The sequence below is a fragment of the Cuculus canorus genome, chromosome 1 (genome assembly GCF_017976375.1).
Source record: "Cuculus canorus isolate bCucCan1 chromosome 1, bCucCan1.pri, whole genome shotgun sequence".
Lineage (NCBI taxonomy): Eukaryota > Metazoa > Chordata > Aves > Cuculiformes > Cuculidae > Cuculus > Cuculus canorus.
In genome coordinates this window covers 80639278-80667137 of record NC_071401.1, presented here as the reverse complement: position 1 = coordinate 80667137, position 27860 = coordinate 80639278, and the positions used below count along the sequence as shown (strand labels likewise).

Genomic DNA, 27860 nt, shown 5'->3' with positions numbered 1-27860 from the left:
GTTTTATGCTGGAATAATAGGTGGCGACTTTCCTCTTCACAGCAAAAGAAGAAATAACTGATAACAGGAGCGCTAAACGATACTCTCAGGACTCTCCACCGTATACTGCTCCTCTCTCCCCTAAGCTTCCTAGAAATGATGCTCATCCATCTGAAGGTAATTACATTATGTTGGTATTATAGATGAGGATTATTTATAGCTTCAGTATTTCCAGTCAAAAACGACCAAGTACAACATATGTGTCTGGTTTGTCTCTAACCTTTGACGGGTCAGGGTGAAAGTATGTTAATAATTGATCAGTGACACAGATTTTGCACTTAGGGAGGATCTACTGCAAGTTCCAGCAGTCCTCCTCCTAAACCTGCTAGCCTTTTTTGTCAAGGGGCTCGGGCAAATACGTGATGGATGAAGCTTCCTGCTTCATATATGGCTGTTCAGTAGAAAACCAATTGCATTGAAATGGATTAGGAGATAAATTGAGAGCAACTCTTAATAACTCTAGACTGGGGCCTTTAAGTAAGTAAGAGTGTAGCTTCATGATACAATTTAGCTGAGTTTATGGGTAGCTGCCAATGAAAGTTGTGCTGCTCCTTCTTTCCTTGCCTCCTTGTCCCTCCAGTGGGTCCCAGGTTCCCCCCAGCTGGATGTTGAGCTGAACCAGTGAGCCAAAGCACAGAAAATGTTTTGGTGAAGAGTCATTACAGTGTACTACTTCAGACTGACTTGCTGTGGACTGAGATGAACACAGGGAGGAGTTGAATAAAACACAGCTGTGGCCAGGGGAGCAGCAAAGCCTCCCTGTGACAACTGGCTGTTAGATTGATTTAACTCACTGATGAATAGCACCTTTTCCTGCACTGCAGCTCAGCTGCAGTAACTGAGCACGTGTCTAGGCTTAGTCTGCCTCAGATGTGAGGTGAAGCATCTAGGTTTAAACATCAGTGAGAGACTTATGGAAATGCAGGTCTTTTACTCTGCATTTGCTGCTTCACTGGTTAAGTCATGGTAATTTGTTGATGTTGACTCATCCCATATGATACATACTTCCTCCTGCTGCAAGATACTTGCATAGCATTTCCAAAGGCATTTTTGAAATATGATGGGGATTAATTATTTCTTCCTTTGTATCTGTTTTTCTTTTTTTCTTCTTTTTGGAGATCCTGGGCTTGTTTTATGCCTGTTAGCATCAGTGGGGGCAGAACGATCTCTTTTTCTGTGCAGACTAAAAAGCCGTAGGACCACAATTAAAGCAGAAAAGGATATAAAATTAAAATGTTCAAAATGCTTATTTTAAAGGGCACTTCTTTTATAATATACACATATGTAGTGTATTCACTTATTTGTATGTAATAACAGCAGCATGAAATACAGTTCTGCATTGATTATTGATTTCTCTGTCTTTCTAAAAGAAGTATTGGCTTAATTCCACAAATATATTGTACACCTAATTCAGATGTTTCTAGTATGTAATTTAATAAGTACAGAGTGCTTAATTATACTCAAATGAAGTTGTTTCAATTGGAGCAAAACAAATGTTTGAGTAGATCTACGTTATCTTGTAAGAAATCTTCCACAAAGTAAACATGCATGTCCATACTGCTTTTTAATCCTTGTTTGCCTTTTTAATCCCTTTTATAGATGAAGCCAATGTACTCCTTAAAATACATTTTAAGATCAATAGTTCATTATAAAGTGCAGTTACATAGATAAAAATAATCCAAATAAGTGTTTTGCTGTGGTTTCCGAGGTTTTAATTTGTGCTCTGTGCATTTCAAGAGACAAAGTGTTCTGTAGTGTTGTGTGTTTCCCATTAGGGCAATGTCCTCTGCTGGAAATCTGGAGGTAATTTTATAGCGGTCAGTCATGGGTTGGTTAGCTAGAAAGATCTGCTCCCAAAAGTTCTGGTACTATTGAGACATAGTTGCCTTGAAATAGTTGTTTGGAAATGTTATTTGAAGGCAAAATGGAATAATTGTGGGAAAGAGTCTTTCGCACAGCTCGTTTGCCTTCTGATCTGCTCAGGGATATGTTTTGCAGATTGCTGTCTCTCCTGCTCACTAGCAGTTTCTTCTTAAAGTTCTGAAAGATAAAGGAAGGCGGAGTGGGAAATAACTCAATCTCCCTCCCTCTGAAAATAGAGTGTTCTGACTACTGTGGCCAATTACATCATTCCCGTTATGTATGGAGCAGGACGACTGGCTTCTAATTCCCAGAGGAGCTTCAAGAAAACAAAACGTCCAATTCCTGCTAAGGCCTTTAGTGTTAAAATGGTCTGCTGTCATCCTTACGTTTGAAACACAAGGTCTTTTACTGGCCTTTTATTAATCCCCCTAGAGATCAGGCATTCTGCAATGGAACCTCTTGTCTCTTTCCATTCCACTGTTATTTACAGCTGCTCAGAATGTCGAGGTGGAAGTGTTTCATTCATTGCTCCGTGGATTGCAAAGCTCCGTTTGCTAGACACTGATTTTTAATCATTATAATACCAATTGACAACTTTTTTTGAGAAGATTGCTGCAGCCTTGTGTTTGTAGAGAAGCTAGATGAATGGAAGGGGAAATGGATTGGACACTACAGTTGCTGAAGAGGAACATCATCTCTAGAGGATGATGGCCTTAGAAATATATCAGCTTTTCCACCTTGTGTTGAGAAGTGAGAATTTACAGTAAGATGAATTCAAATGATGGTATCTTGGGGAAAAAAGCAGAGCTGATCTTTCCCAGCCAAATTTACTTTATTTTTACTTTAGGATATATAACATCAGAGATAGATTTGGGATATAATTTGAATAAATAGAATTGAAATCTTTTGTAGTGCAGTTAATTTTAAAAATCTTTCTGTCTTCAGAAATCTTGACAAGGATTACTTAAAAGAATTATTTTTTGAAAAAAAAAACCCTATATTTGGGACCTCTGCTTGTTTACTATAACTAAAAGAAGTTTTTTTCTTAAGACATTAAATGGAGTTGGCTGATAGGTGCTTAAAGACTCTAGCTGAAGCTTTCTGCTGGGGATTATTGTCTTCATTCTTTCATCCTACCTTTCAAGACTTCTGAAATCTGAATTAATCTACAGGTTCAGTTAGCTAAACCTTAGGCTCCTTCATACAGTTTGCTGTAACTATTTGAAGTATCACCTCTGTCTTTTGGTCTTAGACTGAGATTTCTGTTAGTGGTTTCATTCTCTACAGTTCTAATTTTCCCTCGGTTGGCTGCCCTTTAATTTTATAGGCCATATCATTGACTACATCTCTTAAAGTCTCTCTGAAATTCTATAGAAGGATAGCTTTTGTTTTTCATTTTGCTAGGTTGCAGCAACTACTTGAAGCTGACGAATGTAAAGAAGTTAGTTCTCATTTGTTTCTTTGAAAACCTCAGTTGCTGCTTTGTTTTTGTGATTCAAATCTAACAAACCAGAAAATATTGCAGTGCTTGTTTTGGGGGCTGTATATATGAAAGAGAAGGGCTTATGTCCATAAAAGCTTCTTTATTCCACGACTATCAAGTTTGGTAAAAGATGTTATATTGTCTTGCAGATCTTGCCTTAGCAAATTCACTAAGTAGGGAGCTGGGTGAGTGCCTTTGTTCCCTTTCAGGTTCATGCTGTCTGAAGAACAAAATACTTTTATAGCATTTCTTCCCTGCACACCAGTTATAAACAAGTTTCAGCAGAGAACCTAAGACCTCATGAAACAAGTTGAAAACATGATTTTTAGGAAAATACTTTTCCTTTAGTTTTAACGGGGTACTCACCCAAGAAATTCTTGAAAGTTATCATATAAGACAGGTAGTAAAAAGCTTATTTCAGAAACTTGTTTCACAGAGTGTACCAGTTCTTATCCCAAAGAATACGCTGCTTCACTAGCATATGTTTTATAACTTCACTAGAGTAATTTTCAAGATGGTAGTGTGGGGTTGACACTTCTGTGAACCTGTTAGCTGTATTTTCCAGCTCTTAACTCTCCTGCCAAAGCAGCATTTGTTTCATACAGATTTGTACATCACGCTTCCAGCTTTTTTGGCCTGATGCAAACTGAGAAAAATACATTTGATTGCTAGAGAATGGACTGGTGTCCTCATTGATTTGTTTTGGGGTTTTATTTGGATTTTTTTTGCCTCACATAGTACATTTCTCCCAGTCAGACCTGAGTTTGGTTGGCTGAGAGTGGAATTTTCAGTAATCAAGCACACCTGGCTCCTGTCTCGTGGCACAGGGAAAGGCACCCGCTGAACTCAGCTCATCTGGCTTAGAAACAGTATTGACAGGCTCTAAAAATTCTTCTAAGCGGGTATTGTTTGTGTTTTGCAGAATAGAAATTAGCTGATAATGGATAAGAACTAAAAAGGGGAATGTTGTTATACTCCCTTCCTGAGACCTGGTTTATTTTTTTTAACTTGTTCTGTGGGTTCAGTGATCACATGTGTCTTTGGCTTTCCAGAATCTGTGCTCATAGACCGTGCGCTGTGCAGAGGATGAATTGCGCGAAGATACAGTGTTGTGGTCAAGATGTGTTATGTTACTGTGCCATACCTGGCACTCATAGCTTTCTGGCCTGTAACCTGTTCAATTTTTAATGATGATCTCTGTGTCTGAATATACTAGGATCTATAAGAAGATAACTGTCTGTTTGTTTTGCTTATGAAGTTAGTGACTCCCTCTACTGTTTAGAACAAATTAAACAATTGTTAACAGGAGAGTTTTTATTTATAATAAAATTTTCTTGCATAATAAATGTAACACATTCTTGATGTTTCGCTTTTTAAATATGTTTAAAAAAAGGTAATGAAAATGCTTCACTAAGATTGCCTGATGTAGCTATATTAACATCAGACAGTTTTAAGGAAAAAAATTCCGCTGTTACTTTCTTATTCAAAGTATTTAGCAAACAAAACTGAAATGATTTGTTGAAAGCTGTCTCAAACTTGACATGTTAAATCTTTTGCTACAAAAAGTGTTTTAAAAAATACAATAAGAGCCCAATGATTACTTGAAGAAAAGAGGCAAACATTCAGCAGCAGTGACTGCCTCACAGGAGACTTGTTAACAGGCTTACAATCTGTCAGTGTCTTCAAAAGAACATAGCAAGGAGTTAAATAACAGAGGTATAATGTACATCACTTTGAACATATTAATGCTTGCTTTTTGTGTAGCAGAAACATTACCTATAGAAGAAAACAGCACTTCCAAAGAACACCGGTTTTCTGAGGACTCTATGGATTCTGCACTTAATTCTGTAAATCCCTCAAGTCCGACCCGTCGAAATTCCACAGAATATCGCACTTCAGAGAGTGCAGCATATTACAGGAATTCGCTTCAGCCAGTGACTGCTACCTCAGATTCAGCCCCAATCCTGCACAGACTGTCCTTGAGCTCTGCTGGGAGTAGCGGTTACTATGAAGTCAGTAGGAGTCGAATACAGAGACGGATTGAAGGTATGCTATGTAGCTAAGCTTTCCAAAATATATAACTACTTTTATTAGCATACAGAGCCTGTGACTTATGAATAAGACGGTTTTGCTATAGAAAAGCTTATATATGGAGTGAAATGTTGTGCTGCTGCCAAGCATGTCAGGCTTGCTAACATAAGTGCAAATGCAGAACTTAAGCCTGTTAGAACTAATACTGTGGTGCAAGCCAGCGAGTCTTGCCTGCTGCACTTTACTCCCACTGTTGTTACAGACTCTTTAGCAATCCAGACTGGAGAGGGGTAGTTATATGCAGCTCACACCTTGAGCATCTTATCAACTATTACCGCGTTGTTGAAAGACAGGGGTAGGTTTTCTTCCTGCCCTTCCCTCTACGCAGCTTAACTTGCCTTTGCCCCATTCCCTGTTAATAGCATCTTGAGACCCAGGAGCCAAGTGCAGGTCAAATTAATTCCTCTAAGTATGTCATCGTGCTAGCGTTTGTGCTGCTGTAAATATTTGCAGCTACATAATGCCTTTAAAGACAAATGGAACAGTTCAATATAATTTGGAGGAAAACAAAAAAATATTTCATTTTAATTTATTTCAAAGAATGAATGATAAAAGCTACATGTTAGTGTTAAGAACGTCTTACGCAAAATAAAAAGTATTATCTGTGTATAGGCTGGTGATACTTCTTCCTTTCACAATATTTTTTATACTAAAAGCTGCAAGTTCCACAACTGGACCGGATTTGAATTCACTAAAAAGAGAACCTTCAAGAATATTGAATAAGGATCCTTCCACCTGGTCAATAGAGGAAGTAATGCGTTTTGTGAAAGAAGCTGATCCACAGTCACTAGCTCCACATGCAGAACTCTTCAGGAGACATGTATGATGCATATCCATTCTGTTCTATTAGATTTTATGTGTTATGTTAATCTCTTAAAGTACAGTTTTTATCTCTATAACTCTCTTTGCAATTGAATGCAGAACAGACTCATATCTTAAAGGGAAACTCAGAATTACTTTTCCTCATGAAATCCCTCCTGCAGTATGTTTTCTCTGTGTTCCAGTTGTGGACTAAAGTAAATACCCACTGCTTTCCAGCTTATATGGAATAACACCAATAATGGAAGTATCTAAGTTGTAATGGCCAGCATCCATGGTACCCTGTCATCCCTGGTACCTCTAGAGAGGGCAGCATTCTCATGTGCAGTGTGGGGCATTTGGCCTACATAGATGACTCCTCTCCAAGACAGTCTGTTTTGAACTGTCCAAATAACCCTGACTGGATTATCCCAAATAAGAGATGCTGTTATGTCTTATTAGTTTTACACTTGGTCATTAATACTAAAATTCAGAGAATCAATTCAAATGCTGAATTCATTTGTTTTGAAAAACAATGTGTAGAGTTTCATAAGTCCAAATTAGACTTTATATTTAGAGAGAGAAACTGTGTCAGTTTCTCTGTGCTGTGTTTGGTCTCCCCTCTTCTTTCTCAGTGTGATTTTCTATGGCAGGTTACTCAGCAAAGAGCTGCTTTCCTAATTCATTGTATATATGGCCCTCTACAAAGAGGGTGGCTTTCTCTTTTATAGTACTTCACCCTTGTTCTGCACCAACTCCTACTATTAGTTAAATCTCGGAGTAAGCTGGATTGGAAGGAAACTCAGAATAAGTTTTAACAGAATTTTCTGTTTTGTGGTTTATTCTTAGCTGTATAACAAGGCTAAATGTCACTTTTTCTGTCAGGTTTATGTTTTTTTTTTTTTTTTAAAAAGACACAGTGGTTTTCGTTAAGATGTTTTAAGGAACTAATTGCCTGTCTACAATACGTCATGCTAAGAACTTAGGACTGTCACATATCAGCAGCTTCTCAACCAGGCAGTTGAAATCTAAGTTGTTCTTGGTCTTGATCTGAACAATCTGCCTGGTTTAACCTGGTCATAGATCTGTCTTGTTTCACAGAACTAGATGTTTTGTAGTCCCTTCCTCCATGTGACTGTTTACATGCACATGCCGGAATCCTCCCACAGCTGTGTTCAAGGTTCAGTGCAAGGCCTCAGTGCTTGGATCATTTAATCTCTAACTGCACAGACCTTCCTTTGCAGCTTCCTTTTTTTTGTCTTTCCCTTCACCCGTTCACTTTTTATTCAGCAGTACCTACTTTTGAGGGCTGTTTGGATAGTTTCTTTTACTTACTCTAATTTTCTTTAGCATCTCAAATACCTTAATCATACATTAAAAACATACTAAAATATATTAAATTTCAGTGGCTATCTATAAATATCAAATTATACTGTTAATGCATATGTAGGGTAGATAAATTTTTACTACAGTGTAAACAAATATAATATGTTTTTGAATTTTACAGTGTAGCATGTTAAAATAGTTGTACATTGTTGTGTTTATTCTCTTCCTCCTGCAGGAAATTGATGGGAAGGCACTACTGTTGCTGAGGAGTGATATGATAATGAAATATATGGGACTGAAGCTGGGGCCTGCTCTAAAGTTGTGCTACCACATTGAAAGACTTAAACAAGGGAAGTATTAACCAGTAGGGATGCCACAATAGGTGTGTTTTTATCCCACTAAGCTCTCAGGTTCACAGCCATCGCCTTTATTTGAGACTATTTTGCGGATATAGATGACCTTTATTTTTGGAAAGCGCTCTCAAAATGAAAAAGAAGCCACCCAGGATGAAGGAGATGGGGGGGAAAAAAAATATGTATTGCATTTTAGTATTTTGCAAACTATTTCAGAAAGCTTGCAGGGAAAGACAGTTGATGAGACTGGGGACAGGCAGGTCAGATAATGGTGCCCACTGAATCCTGAAAAGTGTGTTCTCTATTACAGACTTCAGCCAGTGTGTTCATATTCAGAACCAAAACAGCTGCATCCCAAAGGAAAATAATAAAACAAACAGGCATCAGGTGTTAACAATTTTTACAGGGATGGCTGTAAACTTTTATATTGCAAGAAAAATTTAAAATAAAAGATCTCATCTCTGTAGTGAATACTGTGTCTTGTCCCCCAGCAGAGTAATACTCTGATATCATATTCTAGATTTTTCTTCCTGGATTTCCATAAAGGGAGTAGCCATATGAATTGGTCGTGGGGGTTGGAGGCATGGAGAGGGAAAGATTGTGGAGGAGAGGGCTTAATACAACAATGAGCTTTTGTAAAGTGTGATTATCAGCTCTTAGATAAGTTTTGAGGACAAACTTGTGGTATGTTGTCAGTTTGTGCAGACATTAAATACTGCTGTCATGGAAGGGCATATTGGCTATATGAACTGCCAGTTCTGGGACAGGTGGATTTAACATCCACATTTTAAACATTCCATCTTTTTGCTAAGTTTGGCGTGGGTCTGTGTGTTCATGCTTTTTATATATACACGTTATGTGTTGGGGAAATACATGCTATATATATTAGACATACACACTGTACATATGTATTCATTTTTTTAATGTGTACTTTGCACTGTGCCAGAGAACTGTACAATTTCTTGTTTGGTTTTTTTTTAATCAGTAAACTTAGCCGTGTACTACTTTCATATTCATTAGCACCTGTTTAATTTGTTGTCCATTCTTGGAATCAGAAGGTGACAAACAATCAAAAGGTGGGTTTATTCATACAGTTCACTGTACTATGCAATACTCTTGGTTATTCATCCCTTAACTCTAAGCCATATATTCTGGTATATTTCTGAAAGAGACACATTTGGTTCTGATGTTTTGGGCTTGTATTTCCTATAAGGAAGTGCTACTATGTAACCAATAAGCCTTTTTGGGGTAAAATTGGTGCTGTTTGTATAAGCTGCAAGAGTGAGTGGTGATAATTGAGTGGTTTGTTGTCACTACCAATTGTAATATACATCAGGGACAAGAAAATATACTTTCTGTGTAGGAAGCTGAATGTACTATATGTAGTAGTGCAAGTGATAAAAACTATTTGCTAGGGAAGGTTTAGTCCTGAAATGGTAGGTTTTATTATATTTCTTACTGCATTTTTTACTGTCTTTTTATATGAAAGCATATGGCATAAATGTATTTTTTACAAATTCCTTTTCGGAAAATGCCTTGTTTTACCAACAGTCTGATACTTCTCAGGTTTCAACAGAGATACTGCTGCAGAATAAAAAATTTTGTGGCTCACAAGTGTGCAAGTATTTTGTTAGTTTAAGTGACTGCAATGCAATTTTAATTTAGCAAGTCATTTGGATTTTGAGAATTGTTTTTATTATTACATCATTAGACATCTGACTCTAAAGGTTATCTATATGGATTTGATTTGCATATCTCTTGTGGTGCATGCATGCTTAGATGAATAATACAAGCCTGCTCTTTGTAGTGAGAAAAGGTCAGAAATTGATTGGAGAAACAGAATATTTTCTCTTTGTAGTAGGAAAATACTGACTTGACTGTTGGTGTAACCTTATGAAAGCTAGTTATCTGTTGAGGAAAGCATCATGCCCACGTGTTCAGTATGTTGTTTATATCTTTTGTTTACTACTTGTGAACTTTATTGTGCTGAATTTCCAAATTCTCTAGAAAGATCTCATACAATTTAAGTGGAAGTGATTGACTGAAAACAGTTTACATTTTTTATGTTGCCATTGGCATAAGAAAAATGAAGTTGTTTAAATTTTCTGTTTGGTCTTTATGGAATGACATTTTTGTACATGGCACTATCATAGGTATAAATATTTGCTCAAGGCTTTCTGTGCGCCTTTGTGCAGAGGGATTACTGTGATGCTGCAGTACCAGAATTTTACTGTATGCTGTAGCGTGAGATTCAAGTGTTCAAAATGTTGTAGCAGAATATATTTTTTATTCTTAATTTTCAATGGGATGTTCTTATCTATCAACTAAAATAAAATAGTTTGTTCACGGTTGTAACTGTCCGTTTTGTTTGACACTGTGTATACGTGTGAGCACTGTTTGCGTAGGCAAGGGTAGCTATCTTATCTGGCTTTTGGCAGTTCTTGACAGTTCATGTAAATATCTAATGTAAGGAAGTTTTAATCAAAGGGGTAAAATCATTCCAGCATTGTTTATCTGAAGCAATTAATGTTGGAACTTAGGTTGGTCTGTGTTTTCAAAGTAGCAGTTTAAGAATATATTCAGCTGTGTAGTTTTGCATAGAGCACTTTGTCACTTAGGGCTTACAGAGTTCTCATGTAACCCCTGAGGGGAAGAGGCCACTAAAAGCTGTTTGTCCTGTGTTCAGATGAAGACCTGCAGTGTTTTAAATCAATGCCATTAAGGCAAATGAACTTCATAAACTTACTTTTCTCATTTCTACGATACAGAAGTCTGTTATTCTGGTAGCTGTTTATAGTGATCAGCCTGCGCTTGAGAAGTCATTTAAGTTGGGTTAATGGTAGCCTTGGATCCTTCGCAGGCAAATTATGGAACTTGGAAGCTGGTAGTAACAATAGTGCAGAGCCATTTTGCATCTGGTGTCTCTCTCAAAAGATACTGCATGTATTTTTGGTGCATATTTATTAGCGAAGACAACATGCTCTTTGTTTCTCTGAGCTACGTTTCTATCAACAGGGATTCATCTGCTTATCTGGTTCTGTATCTTTCAGTCGCCTTGAGTGACAGTCCCATAACTGCTCAGTACATCATAAGATCTCTTCTATTTGAAATTAAAATGCCACTGCCTGGGAGGACTTGCAGCTTTCACAATTCAATATTGCATAGGTATTCTGCAACATGAAATTGAAGAGTGCTCTATGGCAGAGTGATTGCACGTTGTTAGAAGTGCAGTCATGTCAACTACAAGTTTGTGGCTGTAGACATGTAGGACTTTTCAGGAATGATGGTGAAAAATGGCCACATAATCTTATAAACGGTGGCTCAAAGGATGGATCGTCTTCCCCTTTTTTGTTGTTTTTTAATAAAAGGGCACCATTTTTTAATTTAGGTAGTAGACACAGGGGCGAAGATCTGAATATTCGTGGTATTTGTAGAAACTCTTCTTCCTTCCCAGTCTCTCAGGGATAGAGTTTGCTCAAATGCAATGTTAACCTTCTCTATAACTGATGACAGTTTTATGTGAGTCTGTGGAAGTGATTGTTTATGCCCTGAATGTGATACAAAAATTCTACATTGGAGTATCTGAAGTATTCCTACAGGGGAAAAATGAAGCCCTGGGTAAGGATGACTAAAACCTGTTCGGATGAAACACCGTGGTTCTTTGTGCTTGTCTTTCCTTTAATTGGAGGTGAAATTCAGAGAACTGAATTGTGGATACACCGCTTAACTTAGAGGGCTCCAGTCACCTTTTCCTATTCATGTATTATTACAGCGGGCCAACTTAGGATCAAGTTTTCCTTTAAATATGAGCAACTAATGGAAGTCTATTCGTATGTATGTGTATGTGAATCTGTAGTGTAAATAATTTTTAATTTAAGTAGCCTGACATCCAGAACCAAGGAATCAGAGCCAACTTGAAGCAGAAGCTGGTAATCACTGTTTTAGGATAATTTGTACTATACTATTTATCTATTCTGTTCCCAGTTAGAGCCAACTGAGTTTTTTTTTACCTGCTCTGCATTATCAAAGATTATTTTAAGTCTGCTTGGTGGTTTTGTCTAGACCAATTATGAAACTTTTTGTGCATGGGTCTCTATACCAGTTACTCTGAAACAATATAATTTTTAAAAGCTTTTTCTATAATAGATTTAAAATAGTAACTGGAAGTAACGTGTAGAAAGCTGTGTAGAAAGCAGTGCTACAGGGAAAACCAAAAATACTGCTCAGAGTAGTAGACATGAGAGTTTTCAAATTAAATATAGCAGACTGTTATCTACAGCTTCTTGTGTTCCTGTGTTTGTCTTGTATCAACTGCTTCTAAGTAAGAGTCGAGGAGTGTATCACAGAATCGAGAAGTAGCTGAGATTGAAAGGGACCTCTAGAAGTCATCTGGTCCAACCCTTCTGCTGAAGTGGGGCCACCTGGACCATGTTCAGACAGCTTTTGAATATCTCCCAAGGATGAAGACTCCACAGCTTCCCTGGGCAGCCTGTGCCAGGGCTCAGTCACCCTCACAATAAAAGAGTGGTTCCTTATGTTTAGAGGGAGCCTCTTGTGTTTCAACTTGCACTCATTGACCCTGGTCCTGCCACTGTTGGACTGTGCTTAGTATGTCCATGTTTCTGCTGTACTGGGGAGCCCAGAGCTGGACCCAGCACTCCAGGTATGGCCTCACCAGTGCTGGCTAGAGGGCATGGATTACATCCTTTGACCTGCTGGCAACATCCTCCTAATGCAGCCTGGGTTGCCATTACCCTTTTGGTGGCAAGTGTGCGTGGCTGGCTCATGTTCAACTTGATGTCCACCAGGATATTGCGGGTCTTTTTCTACCAACCTGCTTTGCAGCTGGGCAGCCCTCAGCATGCACTGGTGCCTGGACTTGTCCCTTGTCTTTTTTATTTGCACTTCCCTTTGTTGAATTTCATGAGGTTCCTGTCCATCCATTTCTCCCACCTATTGATGTCCGTTTGGATGGCAACACAACCCTCTGGTGTATAAGCTGTTCCTGCCAGTCTGATGTCTTCTGCAAAATGCTCCATTGTACAGATTGTTAATGAAGATGTTGATCAGGACTGGACCCAGAACTGTCCCCTGGGATACGCCACTAGTCACAGGCTCCCAAGTAGACTTTGTGGCACTGGCCATCTCCGTCTGGGCCTGGGTGTTTGTCCAGTTTCGATTGCCTGCTCATCCAGCCCATACATCGACAGCTTGTCTGTGAAGAACTTCTGGGAGACAGTATCAAAGGCCTTCCTCAAGTCCAGGCAGACAATATCCACTGCTCTCTTCTCAGGGCATTCATTTCATCGTGAAAGTGTATCAAGTTGGTCAAGCATGACTTCCTCTTGGCGAAGCCATGCTGACATCTCTTCATGATCGTCATCTTGTTCATGTGCCTGAAAATGGTTTCCAGTATTAGCTGTTCCATCGCTTTCCCAGGAATTTACGTATAGCTGACCGGCGTGTAGTTCCCTGGGTCTTCCTCCTTGCCCTTTGTCAAGGTAGGAGTGACGTCTACTTGGCTCTGATCTTCAGGCACTTCTCCCATTCACCATGATTGATCAAAAATTAGGCAGAGTGGGCTCGCAGCGCAACTGCCAGCTCCCTCAGCAGTCATGGGGGCATCTCAGCAAGCCTCTTAGAATTGCGCATCTCCAGATTGCTTGAGTATTCCCTGACCTGATCCTTTTCCACCAAGGCTCCATAGTTCTTGCTCCAGCCTTTCCCCCTGGCCTCTAGGACCTGGGATTCCTCAAGGCTCGTCTCCCTAGTAAAGACCGAGGCAAAGCGGACAGTCAGTACTTCAGCCCTTTCCATATGCTGTGTAACAAGGTGCCCCATCTCGCTTAGCAGTAGGCCCACATTTCCCCCCCTCCGTCTTCCTTTTGTCACCTATAGAGTGCAGCTTATTTTAGAGCAGTACCATGTTACTAAACACGTTGTAAAAGCAGGTAGCAGTATTATTTCTTTGATTGGCTGGTTACATAAGAGGATAATGAGTGTTTAATTCCAACATAAGATGCGTGAAGCTGTTCTAAAGGTTATGGGCATCTTCATCTTTGCTGTTCTTTCTGCCAGGTTGAAGCTATGTAAAGTTAGGCTGGCTTGGTTTAAAGAGAAGGGGAAAAAAGAAAAAGACCCCCTGGAGATCAGTTTCAAAGGTCATATATTCCTCCTCTTTTTTTATTATGTGTAAAACTATCAGAGTGAGTAAAAAGTGCTCGTTTGGAACTGCCTTAGAGTGATGCAGGGAGGCAGAAACTGATTTTACATCCCTTTCTGTGGTGAAATGGTTGCTGCTTTTTCCTCCAGCATTGATTATAATTTTTTGCTCTGTAAAGCTTACTAACTAGACCATAATGTGGGTTCGTGTTCCTCAACTGTCAGCGCTCTTGTTGTTTCAAAGGTCATGCAGAGCCATTTTGAGACTTTATCTTAAAATCTAAAATCAGTACTGTGGCTGTGTAGATGATGGGAGTCTTATGTGTGCTTAAAATATGCCATTACAGAGGTCCAATAGGCTTTTAAATCCCTCACTTACATGAATCATCCATCCCTGTCCTAGCAGATAATTTTGATTAGCTGTAATTTGTCCCATTTGAATCATAATTAGCTTCCACCAGCTCTAGAATCTCCCAGTACAAGACGAGGAGTCATGAGTGAGCTGGCTTCTCCTCATAGCTTTATAGACCACTGCTAGTTTTATTTCATTATCTGCAGGGGCACTGTTTAGGGCTGATAGTGAAGGCTGCACACTTATTTTCTTTTTAAAATATATAGACATTTTCATCCGCTGAGATTCACATTTCAGCCTCTGAAATCAAAGCCTTCCCAGGACAAATAGTACGAGCAAACAGATGCCAGCACAAGAAGAAAGGGTGACTGCATCCCATGTTGTGTGAACAGACAAACGCGAACAGATGTACAGCTTGAAGCTGGCAAAAACCCTCTCTGCCAATGGTTCCCTTCTAGTTATGACAGCTGGAAGGAAATGAATACACCACAAAACCACCATGGTAATTGCCATTACCCTGCGTTGGCAGTCTCAGCACTGAGGTCAAGAACTGGAAAGACAAAGATTCATCTACCCTCCCAGGTGGAAGCTGAGGCAATTGGCAAGGCACTGGGAAAATCTTAGTGAAGGGTGGCACACCTTAGAAAGTCTGTAGTTCAAATGCAAGAGGCTGCAATTACATTAGATTTCTCCCTTTCTCATGTTGAGGTTTTTCAGTAGTTAACAGAGGCACTCTGTTCCCCCAAGCAGTTGTGCTAGTGCTGTCCACATTCCCAAGAGTGGGGTTTTCAAACACTTCTGAACTCTTCTTCCTTCAACATCCATCTCTCCCAAGCATTCTGCTAACAAGGATGTCTTCTTATTGGAGACCATCTATTTTGAGGGATGGATCTTTGCATGCACTTCTCACTCCTGCGTGTTCAGAAGAATAAGGAAAGAACTCTGCAGCTTGCTTGCTTGTTCTCTGGTGTACGTACTGTTGCTACTGATTTCTCGCCTGGGAATGGTGGTGGTATGTCTGTTATGAACAGATGCTTCTCACCTGGACAATGTTACTCAGGGTGTGGTCTGCAAAGACCTGTTCTGGTAGTCTGTCTGTCTCTTTTTTTTTTTTAATTCCCTGTGCTCACATGAACAAGATAGTGGTGAGAGGGACATTAATAAATAAATGCTCGGTTTTAGTCCACCCTTGGTGTATGCATGTACTTCAGGGGTGAGGTACCAAACAGGTCATCATAATGTATTGTTTATTAGGCTCAGTGGGCAGCAGGGGGAGGTTGGGAATTTTATCGTTTGGTTGGTTGGTTTTAGTTTGGGGGGCTTTTGTTGGTTTGTTTTGTTTGGCTTTGGTGGTTTGTTGTTTTTTTTTAACTGAATGCCATCAGCTGCTTATTTATTTTTGGGGGACTGGCTCAGTCAAATGAACCGTGTCCCTTTCATACATCTTTACGTTCACCATAGGGTATTAATTGTCAACTGTCTTTGCCTGGGTGGTGTTTGGCTACAGGAAATGAACAGGTTGGGGAGAGTTTAAATGTTTTGAAAGAAAACAGAAGTGGAAGCCTGGGATGAGTGATAGAGTTTACGTGCAATAAACATGGGAAGGAAAATCTATGAAGAATGAAGTAATGGAAAATCAGAGAAGAGAAAACCAGGTGGATGCATTAACTTAAACTGTTTCAGATTTGGATGCACTATCTGTTGATTCATAACTAGTGTCTTTGTTTGCACTGAGCTGGGATTTTAAAGAGGAAAGTTGGAGATGAACATTCACATCCATGTTCGGGATGTGAAATATTCTATCTTGACTTGATACCTGAAAACATGGGCTGAGTCCTTGTAATTCCCTACCCATTTCTTGGGGCATTCTCTCTCTGTCTTTAAATTGTTTCTTTCTAATTGAATGAGCTGCTGATAGTAAGTTGTTCTTGATGTGATTTATTTTAAAGCCAGACTAATCAAAGAGCCAAAACCTAGAAATACAGGGTTTGGTTTAATTTCTTGTAACTTCATGACTTTATTTAGTAGTTGTCTAGATTCTCTCTCGTTGTAGTCCATGGGGGTCTGGCTGGCTGAGTTGAGAGTATGAGTGATCTGACCACAAACCAGCTTCTTCTTTACAAAGAGATGAATCGCTCTCTTGACTCTATTTGGTTTATTGTCTGAATTTCCAGGATTTGTCATGAGACCTTCAATACCCATCTCGCTTTCCTTTAATATGTGAGCTAATTCTCCACCTAAAGTGCAGTTTGTTGCAAATTTGATGGAACAGTCCCATTACTTGAGTCCTTCATTGAAAGACCTATTTGGCATTTAGAAGAAAATGTTCAGGTGCACATTGTACTAACCAAGAAATGTTGGCGACATTCCATGGTCTACCACACAAGGGGTCTCGCTTGAAAGTCCGGATGTCCAGAATATCTAGCCCAAAAAGTCTGTCCATAGAGAATATTTCTGCTCTCTTAGATCCTTGTTGTTGCATGTTTAGAGCGCTGGAGCATTGTTGCATAGCTCTTGTTTAAATTGGTAAAAGGTGGACAAACAAGCATTTAAATATTCTGTTGGACTTTTTGAACCCAACTCTTACCCCTCTGTACATGAGTACTGGAATGTGACCATGGCACATGCATCATCAGGCTTTAAGATGGAATCTGGCAGCTTTGTGCCATCGTGTTGAGTTGTGGAGGATCTCTAAAGGGCAGGCATGTGCTCTCTTATGCTGGACCATGCTTTCAAGGTACTTACTTTGAAACATTAGTTTAAAGTATGAAAAAATCCACTTGATACCTTGATACCTTTGAATGCAGGTAGGCTTTTCTGTTTAAAAATAAACAAGAAATGACTTGTGTATCAGAAGCATCGCAAAATTAATAGCTTTCCAATGCTAACTGATGGGACTTGTAGGGGTTTTCTTGCTTCCTGAAAGAAGCACCTCCTTGTTTTGTGTGACAGTGATGCACCCTTGGTCTGCCAGATGCCAGACTAAGACAAAACATTGCTTATCTTCGGTTCTCAAGGAAAGTAAGATGGGAACTCCGTTGACAAGGATGTGGTGGGAAGGATGATATTGAAACAATGTAGAAAATGTGACCCTTTTGAGACAGCTGTGGGCTGAGGAACATTAGTAATCTCAGAAGCAAGGTGGGGGCCAGGCATAGGCTGATGCAGGGATGTGAGGTGTCTGTTACCAGTGGTTCAGTGTTACTAGTGAAAACTAATGTTTTACCTGAATTTATTAGATTGTGCCTTGCTGTTTCCTGTTTTAATTTTCCCCTCTTAGTTTGAAAGTATCCTAATAATTTCAAATCCAGGACATTACGCTACTATTCTAGGAGAGCTTGGAGTATTTGGGCACAAAGCAGCGCTAAATATTTTAGTGATTAGTAATTTTTCTCCCCAACATGAAACATGAATGTTTCAGATGGTTGAACAACAGAATGGATTTTCTAGCAGGGCTGCTATACCAGAATTTTAACAACTGTGGAAAACATGTTTTCCGCACTAAAATTCGGGGATTTACTTGTGTGAGTAGGACTGACCCAGACTGCTCTGAACTGCAAACTTCAGCAGTAAGAGTATGTGGTATAGTCTAAGAGAAATAAAACTTTAAATAAGAGGAGGAGGAAGCATTCGAAAAAAGTGAAAGGCGAGTGAAAAAAAAAAAAAAACAGCAAATTGCACAAATTCACATCACTAATGTTGCAGTGGCACACTGGCTGCATTCGGGAAGGCAGGAACCAATCCTAGCCAGAGGAAAACAAGGTCTTTGACTGAGCCCTTCGGCATCTTTTTATAAACTTGAGCACAAAAAGAAACTAAAACATCTGGCACCAGGATATTATGCAATGTTGTTTTATGCTATTTTCATTGTCTATGATTCTTCATGAGGACTACTAATGAGTCGCTTATTGTTGTTGGATCGCTGTCCTGAGGTGCCTCTCTGCAAGTGAAGGGGCACAGGCTTCTGTGAATCACTCCGTTTGGTGCTCGGCAGCCCCTTCTCTGACAGCCAGTTTCCCCTGAAAGCTTTTGGGTGAAGCTGCTCAATGAACCCCTGTGGTCCAAACCTCTGCACAGATGTGCAAGGAAGTGTAGAGTAGAAAATGGGTAGAAGTGGTTAAAGAGGGAAAGTTGGCACCGATCAGGTGGGCCGGTCACTTTTCTAGCGGATAGGAGTGTGGGTGGTAGGAGGGCTTAGGTCACACATATTACACCTGTGATAAGCAGAAATGGATGCCTTTGCTCTTGCCTTTCCCTCCTCTTCCCCCTAGGCTGGGTTTGGTGCCGCTCATCCCCATCATCTGCTGTGTCAGAGCAGGAGCTGGAAGGCCACGCTGCTTTGCATGCTCTGTGTGTGTGATTTGATTTACAGTGCTCCCCCCTACTTGCTTCTCAGCTGCCTTCAGCCCAAGAAAGCCTTACCCTCTCAGTAATCGGTGCTCACCTTTCTTCCAGCTTTCACTAAGCCGAGTGGCCCAGGAGCCTTGTCTTTGAAGCTGACACCTTCCTTTTCTCTGTCTGTCATCTGTTCCTGGCCAAGGGCCACAGCTTTGCTTCTCCCTTTCATCCTCTGGCTGGCTGCTTGCTAACTTCTGTATAGGTGTGATGCTCACAGGCCTGAAGGCAGCTCTTACCTCTGCTTCAACTGCCTGCTTTCATCTTCTTATTCTCCACCTTTCTCTTGTGCTCATTATTGCCTGCTTTTTACCTGACTGCTAGTCTGTTCTCTCAACCTAAAACCCTCCTTGTCCAGGTAAGTTCTCTGGCTGAGAAGTGGCTCATTGTTCTTTTGGATTCATTCCTGTTTCTAACAGCCGACGCCGTGTGTTGAATTCTCAGTTGTACATCTCTGGTCAGGGGACGGTGTCTTGGGCAGCGTAGGGGACCTGCTGCCTTGTGGAAGAAATCTCCAGGCTGGTGCATCCGAGCTCTCCCACACTGAGGCTGCTGTGTACTGCGGCCATCATCTGTGCAGCCCTGTCTACCTACTTGGATTTGGCGTCTGGCTTCCTGCAAAGCCCCTACCTGTTGGGAAGAGAGCAGAGGGGAAGGTAACCCCCCCCCCCCAGCAAATCCTCTTCCCTCTGCCCCTCCAATAAAAGCCCACACCCAAAGTCAAAGGAAGCTTGGAGCCAACCAGGGGTGCCCTTGAGAGTCTGCAACTGTTCCTCTTTCTTTCTTGCATATACTCATCATTGTAAAACATCTTCCTCCTACCATTACAGCTTAATGACTTTGCCTTCAACTTCACAAGAGGTGTTAATGTCTCCATTAACAGCCACCAGAAATGGAAGCTCCATATATCATGAGTGCTGCTCCACATCCTTCCCCTCATACAGAAGTTTCAGAAGCAGTTAAAATGTAGCCCTGTAGAAAATTAATGGCCCAATATACAAAATCTGTAATTGCTGCTAGAGGCAAGGAGGGGGTGGAGGTAGAAATGCTCAATCGTGGTGTAATTAAGTACCTTGTTCTGTGGCCGCTTCTCCCCCACGATGATGGAATGTAGGTCTCATGCTTCACACATGAGAGAAGGTGGGAGGCAAATGGTCCCTACTTAGTGGTGTTTTCCCAACAGACTTAAGCTCCAGCAGAGATGCCAGTGCGTCTCCTCTTCCCATGGTACAGCTTTGAAGGCTGACCTTGCATGAAAGGTTAGGAGAGGAAGAAGCAGGAGCTACCCTAAGAACTTCCCAGAAAGATGCTATTCAGAATATCCCTTCTGCCATTGCCGTTTAAGCAATGGAAAGGCCAGGCGCCGCAGGGGGGATGAGCCCCCTTTGCCCATCCATTTCTATTGGAGTTGGCTCCAGCCTGTATAGCCTCGTGGGGGACATCCATGGTGACTGACAGTGCCAGAGGGCTGGGTCCTTCTGGAGATGGCCCCATAACGCCAGGGCAGCTGGTCCTGGTCAGGGCGATGGGGGATGCGAGGACATTTGAGCCCGCTCTTGTTTTCCTCAGCCCTGTTTCAGAGAGGACAGGTTGCAGTTGCTCTCATAAGGGCCTGGGGGAAGGATGCATCCGTGTGGCTGCCGGGCTGATCTGCCTTTAAAAAATGGTACCAGTTGGCTTTAAACTGAATTAGTCACCCGTAGGCATTGGGTGTTTTGACAGGGCTTGTGTGGGTTTATAATGGCATAAAGCTGACTTAGCCTAATTTGTTGTCAGGGTTTCTGGGGCTTGTGGTCTAAATCCAGTTAAACCAGACCCCTACGTGCAGAGCGGGACAGGAGACAGCCTCAGCATTGACGTTAACCTGGGAGCACCACTAGCTCCCAGCAAGGGCCTGCAAAGCAGGGGAAGGAAAACCTCAGCAAATGCAGCCAGTGTTGTCGACGGGGGCTGCTCTGCCTGTCACGGGGCGTCCCGTGGAGGGGTGTGCATCAGCTGGATGCCTTCCCTCTGCCTGCTGAGGATGCTGCAGGGGATGATGCTCACGCAGCGACAGTGGGAACTGGAGCGGCTGGGGCAGCAGATTAAACACCAGTCTGAGAAGCACATTTTTTTTTTCTAAAAAAACTCAAAACATCCCAGAAAATTCTTTTACACTTGCTTCTGTCAACCGCAAAGTAAAAATGACAGCAGCTAATGCTGTCACCTCCTTCTTTTCAAAAAAATCTGTTGTAGCCCTGGGGAAAACTACACTTTCAGAAGGTTTTTGACACTCTGGAACAGGCCAGGCTGCAACAGAGTGGGGCAGTGACAACTGGGATAGCTGTCCCAAGGGATGTCAAAATCTTGAGCCTCTGCACTGCAATAACCAGTAGATGACACATTTCATCAGCACAGTTTCTTGGAAGGAACAAAACAAAGTAGCAGAATATTTCCAATTAAGAAAAAAATATTTTAAAAAATACAGTCGGATGACTAAACTTTAATGAATCCATCAATGCTTCACAGTCTTCTAAACGTTGTCAGTTCTGCCAGCTTGGGGGAAAATAAAAGGCTTTAAAAATACTTAAAAAGCAGGAGTTTTGACAGTATTTGATGCTATGATAAAGCAAAAGTCCCATCTTTTCATATTAAGCAAGAGGGCAGCAATCCTTCAGCTCAGGAAAAGAGAAATGGTACATCTTGCTTACCCTCCTAAAGCACATGCATCTTTGGAAGAGTGAAATGGGGGTCTGTTGGCATCAGAAGTTCCAACAGGTTTTGGCATGAAACTGGTACCTAAGGGATTAGACTTGTAACCCTTGAAGCCACTTCTCATTACACAAATGGCTGCAAAAACTTTCTCCAAAGTGTCCAAGAAGCAGTCCTGGAAGTAGCTTGGGTGGAGCGAGGTAAAGAGAGGCACGGTTAGCGTGTGATGCCATCCAACCGCTGGGCTTACAATGGCTTTTTTTATTTAGACAGCACTGGTGTGGTGCTGGGAATATGTCATTTGAAATATAACAGAAAAGAGTTTTTCTGTGTTACAAGTATAGCCACAAAAAAGGCAGTGCCCACTGAAAATTTTTCTTGCTCCCATGTCCGTCCTTCCATTGGGACAGGTTCTTACAAGTGAGCTGTGTGAACTTAAAAGCTGACAGACAATAATGCATCTCCAGCTCATTTCCATACACAAATGCAAGACTGTAACCTACCAGAGCTTTTATTTTAATTGTACATCCACGTTTCTCCATTGATGTCGGTGGCTTCTACACTGGCAAGTAATAAAGTCACAGAGTTCTGCTCTTTCATATGCATTGATTGCAGCCATCAAAGAAACTTAGAAAACTAGTAATAAACAACTTTTCCATGTATCTCTAGTCAGGCTGGGAAAAATTATGCACTTTTCCTTCCCCCTCCTGCCCCACTGGCAACCAAATTCCCCTGGCTTTTAGTCTTTTCTCTGTTAAATAACTGACAGCGTTTTAAGGTGGTTTCCTATGGGCCTCTCACAATGAAGGTGGTGTTAGGTATGCACTGGGCTGTATCTCTCGTTTGCTCTTGCTTCTCTGGAAGCACATTTGGGCACATCGTTAGCAGCTGTTGTGATGTGCTCTCTGACAGTGCTGTGGGACAGTATAATTTTTCTTAGCCTTTATTTTTTTCTGAACGCTTTAGGCTCATCACAAGTCAGTCGCAGTGCTTTGCAGTTTACACTCTTTGCCAAACCTTCTTCGTACATTGAATGTGATTCAGAAATGACAAGAAAATGCCGCAACCAATTAGCACGTACAAACATTTATTTTGAAATTTCCCCTCTGACCATTATGAAGAGTTACATCATCAAAGCACTTTACGGCAGTGAAAATAGCTCTTACCCCTCTGACTCATCCATTACTTCATTAAAGCTGCAAAATGTGCAATCTGCTTGAAAAATAGGTTGCTTTTATTCAGTTTCCCATGAAAAGTCAAAATCTGATAACAAAAAAAAAAAAACAGAAAAAAAACCCAACCCGGCTTATAGGGACTCTACATCCAATCCTCTCCCCCTTCCCCCAAAAATAACTTACAAAGATAGTTTAAAGTTTTAAATGAGTTTAAAACCAAGTGCATCTTTTTTATTAATTTGTTTTCTTCTTCTTCTCATAATAATCTTAAAATTCTAAAAACCCATAATTTACTTTCTTGGAAAAAAGGCAGCGAGCCGTTGTTTCTTGATTGGAAGAATATGTATCTCCGGCGAGTTCATTTTCTTTAGCTTTACGCTCCTGTTTTTGACGGGTTTCCTGAGGGCCTCGGCACTATCCCGGGGCTCAGGCGGGCTCTTCACATCGTAGCACTGCAGCACCGAGTCCTGGGGCAGGTCCCTTTTGAAGGAAAAGTTTTTGGTGGAGACTCCCGACAGGCCCTTGATCTTGCCGCAGAAGATGGTGGGCACGGCGTCCTTGACGGAGACGATGACTTTGGCTGTCTGTGAGGTGCTGACGATCTCAATGTTGTTGCCGGCCTTGGGCTCGCAGCCTGCTCTGCCCGCCTGCTCCACCAGCCACTTCTGCGGCTGCCGCAGAAGATCAGACGACCCACCACCCACACCCCTGCCCTCCACCTTGCCCGATGCCTCTTGGGGCTTGCAGGGGGCAAAGGTGGCAGCGGGGCCAGGGAGCTTGTCCGGCGCAGGGTAAGCACTGGCCTCAGCAGCAGCGCTGGGGCTAACACTGGCCACCTCTCCGTGGGGTCCCCCCGGCTTGCGGCAGGAGGTGAGGGACAGGTCCAGAGCCCCATCCTCGGGTGGTGGTGGTGGGGCAGCCTCACCAGCCCGGAGCGCGGGTGGCCCTTTCATGGAGAGGTCCAGCGCCTCATTCTCGCTGCCCATCTTGATGACAGTGTGGCGGCTGAGCTGGGGAAATTCTCGTGGGTGGAGGAGGTCGAAGGGCTTCGTCTCCTCCTTCTCCAGGGGGGTCTGGGTGCCCTTGCAGGAGTGGGGGGTGAAGAGTGGTGGCTTGGGCGGGTTGGGGGCCACCTTGGTGTCAGCGCCATGAGGCACGGGGATGGGGACGGGGATAGGGATGGGGATAGGGACGGGCAGGGGCACAATGACAGGGTAGGGCACCAGCAGCGTGGCGGGGGGCACCAGCGGAGACAGGGGTGAGCTGAAAGCCTGGGGTGGGAGGGCGGCGTAGTCAGGGGGTGGCTGGCAGGGCGCAGAGCCCAGGGTGCCCTGGGAGGGAAACAGGTCCTGAAGGACGGCGGCGAACCCCGGTGTCTGAAAGACGGGAGGCAGGACGGGCTCCTGCGCTTGGCCAGAAGGCTTGGGGTCCAGGAGCTGGGGCTGCCCGACGGGCGTGGTGGTGCCGGGGAAGAGGCCGGCGTGCAGGGGGCTGGCGGGGCAGGTGGCCCCTGGGGGCAGCACCAGGGGTGAGTTCAGGTGCTGGAAGACGTGCTGCTCCAGGAGGACGGGCAGTGGGACGGGGCCCTGGGTGGTCATGACGTAGGGGGTGGCGGCGTTGGTGGCCGGCATCTGTGGGGCAGCGCTGCCGGCTACCTGCAGGTGGATGGGCAGAACAACGGGGCTGTCCCCCAGGCAGATGGGCTGCAGCACTGTGGCCGCAACCTTCAGGGCCACCCCGCTCTGCGACTCAGCCGGCGGCGTCAAGATGGAGGGTGCAGGGACAGTCACCAGTGGGGACAGAGCCTTCTTCATTAGGTCAGATGAGTTGATGTTCCAGGCCTCTGCCGTGATCAGCTGGGCCACCCCGTTCTCCAGCTTGTTGTTGGCCATCACCGAGGGTGAGCTGGTGACGTCCATGGGCAGGTTCGGGGCATCTTTGTACAGCTCCTCCATGTTGTGGGGCTTCTCGAGCTCTGCCGGCGCCACCTCTACATCGCCATCAGTTGGACCCGTGGCGGCTCTGGGCTGCCAGGAGCATCAGCACTGACATAATTTAGCCTGCAAGCCAGAAACATATTTCAGACACTGCATAAATCTCCTCCTTAAAATAATATTTGCAATTGCCTTTAAAGACAAGAAAAGCTGTTAAACATTTCCACGCTGCAGGCTAACGGCTCCGTAATACGGTGTGGTATATATACAGAGACGCTGGATATACATACATCCGTGAGTGTTGTACGATGAGTTTTAAGGAACTTATATGTAGCCGTAAACATAGATAATTTAACAGGCCTCGAGGGCTGCCTGCAGCCACCCCTCCTCCTCCCAGTACGCAGCTGAAACAAGGACTCAGCCGTCCCTTTCACATTTCTAAACAAAGCTTCACGTAATGACAGTGCAGGGCAGAGCCAAGCGACAGCGTGCTGGTTTAACTCAACAAAAGCCCCCTAAACAAATATTTCTAAAAATATCACGGCTAAGAAATGTTCTGCTGCGGGTGAAGGGTCCTCACTTCCCCTAAAATACTCATCCCTTTTTCATCCCAGTTGGATTTACTAAAGGTAAGCAGGCGAGTGCTGCGTGTTGTGTACAGCATGTCCAAAACTGCTCTGTGTGTGCTGAGAAAAGAGCAAACCCAAGCCAAACCCCGATGTTTGCCCTGTCACAGAACTCCATCAAGACTGTCATGTGAACCAGGCACTTGAGTTATAAAAGACACGAAGAATTTAAAAGAAAAAAAAAAAGAAAGCAATTTCAAATTTATTTTGACAGCTCAATCCTTTATATTAACCAAGCAAATAGCAATTAAAAAAGGGCAGAGGTGGTTTCCATTCATGATCACGGTGAAATCAGCAGCCTGTTTCCTAAAAAGATCAACATCTCCGTCCTCTGAAGAAAAAAAAAAGCAGCTAACTAACAGCACCCATCTATTCAGAAGGACAAATAATTTCTGCCCGTTGGGCCGTCACCAGCGGAATTAGTCTGGGGGCTGGATGCTCTACCCAGTGCTACCAGTGCCTCTCCTGAAGTGCACAGTGCATCCTGCCATAGTCATAATCACCATGGAAACTTCACAGGTTTCAACTCCGTTACCATGGGAAAGCACCGGCGCACCCCAAATTTACATTTTTCACCTGCATGCAGCTGAATTCTGCTCCCTACAAAGGAAACGTGTGCTGTCACTGCCGCCTGGCTGGCTGGGCTGGTAGGAGTGAGGCACGTCCCATGTGCCACGGGCACGTTGGCATTGGGATGACAGGGAGGGCAGCAGCACTCCGAAATTGGATGGGTGAGGAAGCCCAGCCTGGGGGTGCATCTGAGAGCACACAAAGAGCCCGACTGGGTCTGGCACTTACAGAAATGACCTATGTTTGTGTAGATGTTTGTAGGGCCAACAAACCTGCAAACTAAGAAGGGACAGACAAAAGGGGAGAAAAACCCCAAACCCCACAAACAAAGGCTAAAAAATGGCCAAGGCAAGGAAGTGGGAAGTCTCCCAGTCTCTCCCGAGACTCATAAATCCTTGGACTTGGCAGCAAGATGCCATGGCAAGCACAAGACTACAGAAATGTTGGGAGTTAATCATGGAAGCTGGTTTGGTAAAATGCTAATACTTTATCAGGCGTGTTTGAGTTCTTAAAAAGGATTTTTAAAAGTAAACAGATGAGTCACGTCTTTTCCCCTCCTGCTGCTGGCTTAAGGAGAATAATTCTGGATTTTTCTCATCTCATGAAATGGTCTGCAGAAAACACTCATAAATACAGGGATGAGGGGTTTTTTGTTTGTTTCCTTGTTCAGCCTCATCTGAGACAGATTATAGACAGGCAGAGATGCCCAAGCACCAAAAAACAGGAATGAATCTCTTGTTCAGAAAGCGACAAGTACCAGCATGAAAAAAAAATTGTGCCAGTCTTGTTTTAGTGAAAAAAAAAAAAAGAAGAGAAATTATTTCTAAAAATATAGACAATGAGGAGATCTGCTCAGTAGATTCAAGCTGAAAAAAAACAGACGTTGTTTCTCTTAGGGAATAAAAAAGCCATTTTCCACTGCTCTTATATAATCTCTCCCTCCTTCTTTTTTAAAATAACCATTTAAAATGACTGGTCTCTGCAGCGTACACCAGCATCTTTGCTCCTCCAGCTGCTGCAGCACAGCAGAGTATTTTGCACATAACACTGGCTCTTCCTGATATTTCTGCTTCCTTAAGAAACGTGAGATCACGGTGTTTTCGTAGGGAATTAATGACCTGGAGGGGACAGGAAATGACCTCCTGTTCCCCTGGCAAACCCATTTAACATTGAGAAATAGAAAAATTAAGCTGAAAATTATGCTGCATAAGAGACTTGAGGGATTAGCATGCTGTACGGACCCATGGAGAGAGACAGATCACTGCTGAAGATGAAAGTATAAAACTTAATAAAACTGCTGCTTTAAAAAGCAACAGGGCTGGAGGCAGAGGAAATATCGAGATCAGTGGAAGAAGAGCTCATCTATCACCATCAGACACTTTGACGCAATGCCTGTGGGGTTGGCTGAGGTTTTTTAAGGCATAGTCAAAGTACTGTTTCCCACACTGAATCCTATAGGTGTCTGGGATCTATAAATATGCAGCACTGAAAGTGCTGCTGGCGATGCTCACAGTCCTGCACTGCCTCTGGAAGGGTCCCACCATCTGAGGGGAAGGACAAGGAGAGAAAGATGAGGTGCAGCTGTCAACCCAGGCTTAGGTACTTGGGGTGGGTCCCCCTTCCCCCCCCCTCCCCTTTCCTAGGTGGAAGAATACCTTTCCATACCTCCAGAGCACCTGCTTCTAGAGCATGTGATCACTACAGAAGAAGACCCCAAACGTATATATATATACTTAAAAATATTTCACGGTCCCGTCCACAGCCTGCAGCTGGGCAATAGCTGGCTGCCAGGTACAGTGCAGTCACAGCACAACTGCCCACCGCACCCTCTAAAGTGATTTTGTTTCACCCAGGAGGCAATTCCAGGGCTGTTGAACACGTATTACACTAAACACATATTATCCATGTGAGTAAGCAGACATGGTGAAAAAGATCCAAGTCCCCAAGCCTCAAAAGAGGAAACGTTCGAAGATCTGGGATCAAGAGACAGTTTTGAAGTTGT

General features: G+C 42.7%; 2 protein-coding genes across 9 annotated transcripts in view; one reads left to right on the top strand and one right to left on the bottom strand.

Moving 5' to 3' along the window:
- SCML2 (Scm polycomb group protein like 2) overlaps positions 1-10295 on the top strand; it is a 74331-nt gene extending 64036 nt beyond the window's left edge. For 4 of the 5 annotated variants that reach the window (XM_054056307.1, XM_054056305.1, XM_054056310.1 and 1 more), the window contains 4 exons: positions 43-156; positions 5150-5431; positions 6133-6296; positions 7836-10295. In XM_054056307.1, the coding sequence (XP_053912282.1) occupies positions 43-156; positions 5150-5431; positions 6133-6296; positions 7836-7961 (686 nt within the window). In that variant the 3' untranslated portion in view covers positions 7962-10295. The remainder of the gene's footprint in view (positions 1-42; positions 157-5149; positions 5432-6132; positions 6297-7835) is intronic. The other variant, XM_054056306.1, reaches the window with a different exon arrangement.
- An 11853-nt stretch (positions 10296-22148) lies between these two features.
- The window catches only part of RAI2 (retinoic acid induced 2), a 46796-nt gene continuing 41084 nt past the window's right edge, over positions 22149-27860 (bottom strand). For all 4 annotated transcript variants that reach the window (XM_054053889.1, XM_054053903.1, XM_054053896.1 and 1 more), the window contains one exon: positions 22149-24788. In XM_054053889.1, coding sequence (XP_053909864.1) covers positions 23019-24683 — 1665 coding nt within the window. In that variant the 5' untranslated portion in view covers positions 24684-24788 and the 3' untranslated portion in view covers positions 22149-23018. The remainder of the gene's footprint in view (positions 24789-27860) is intronic.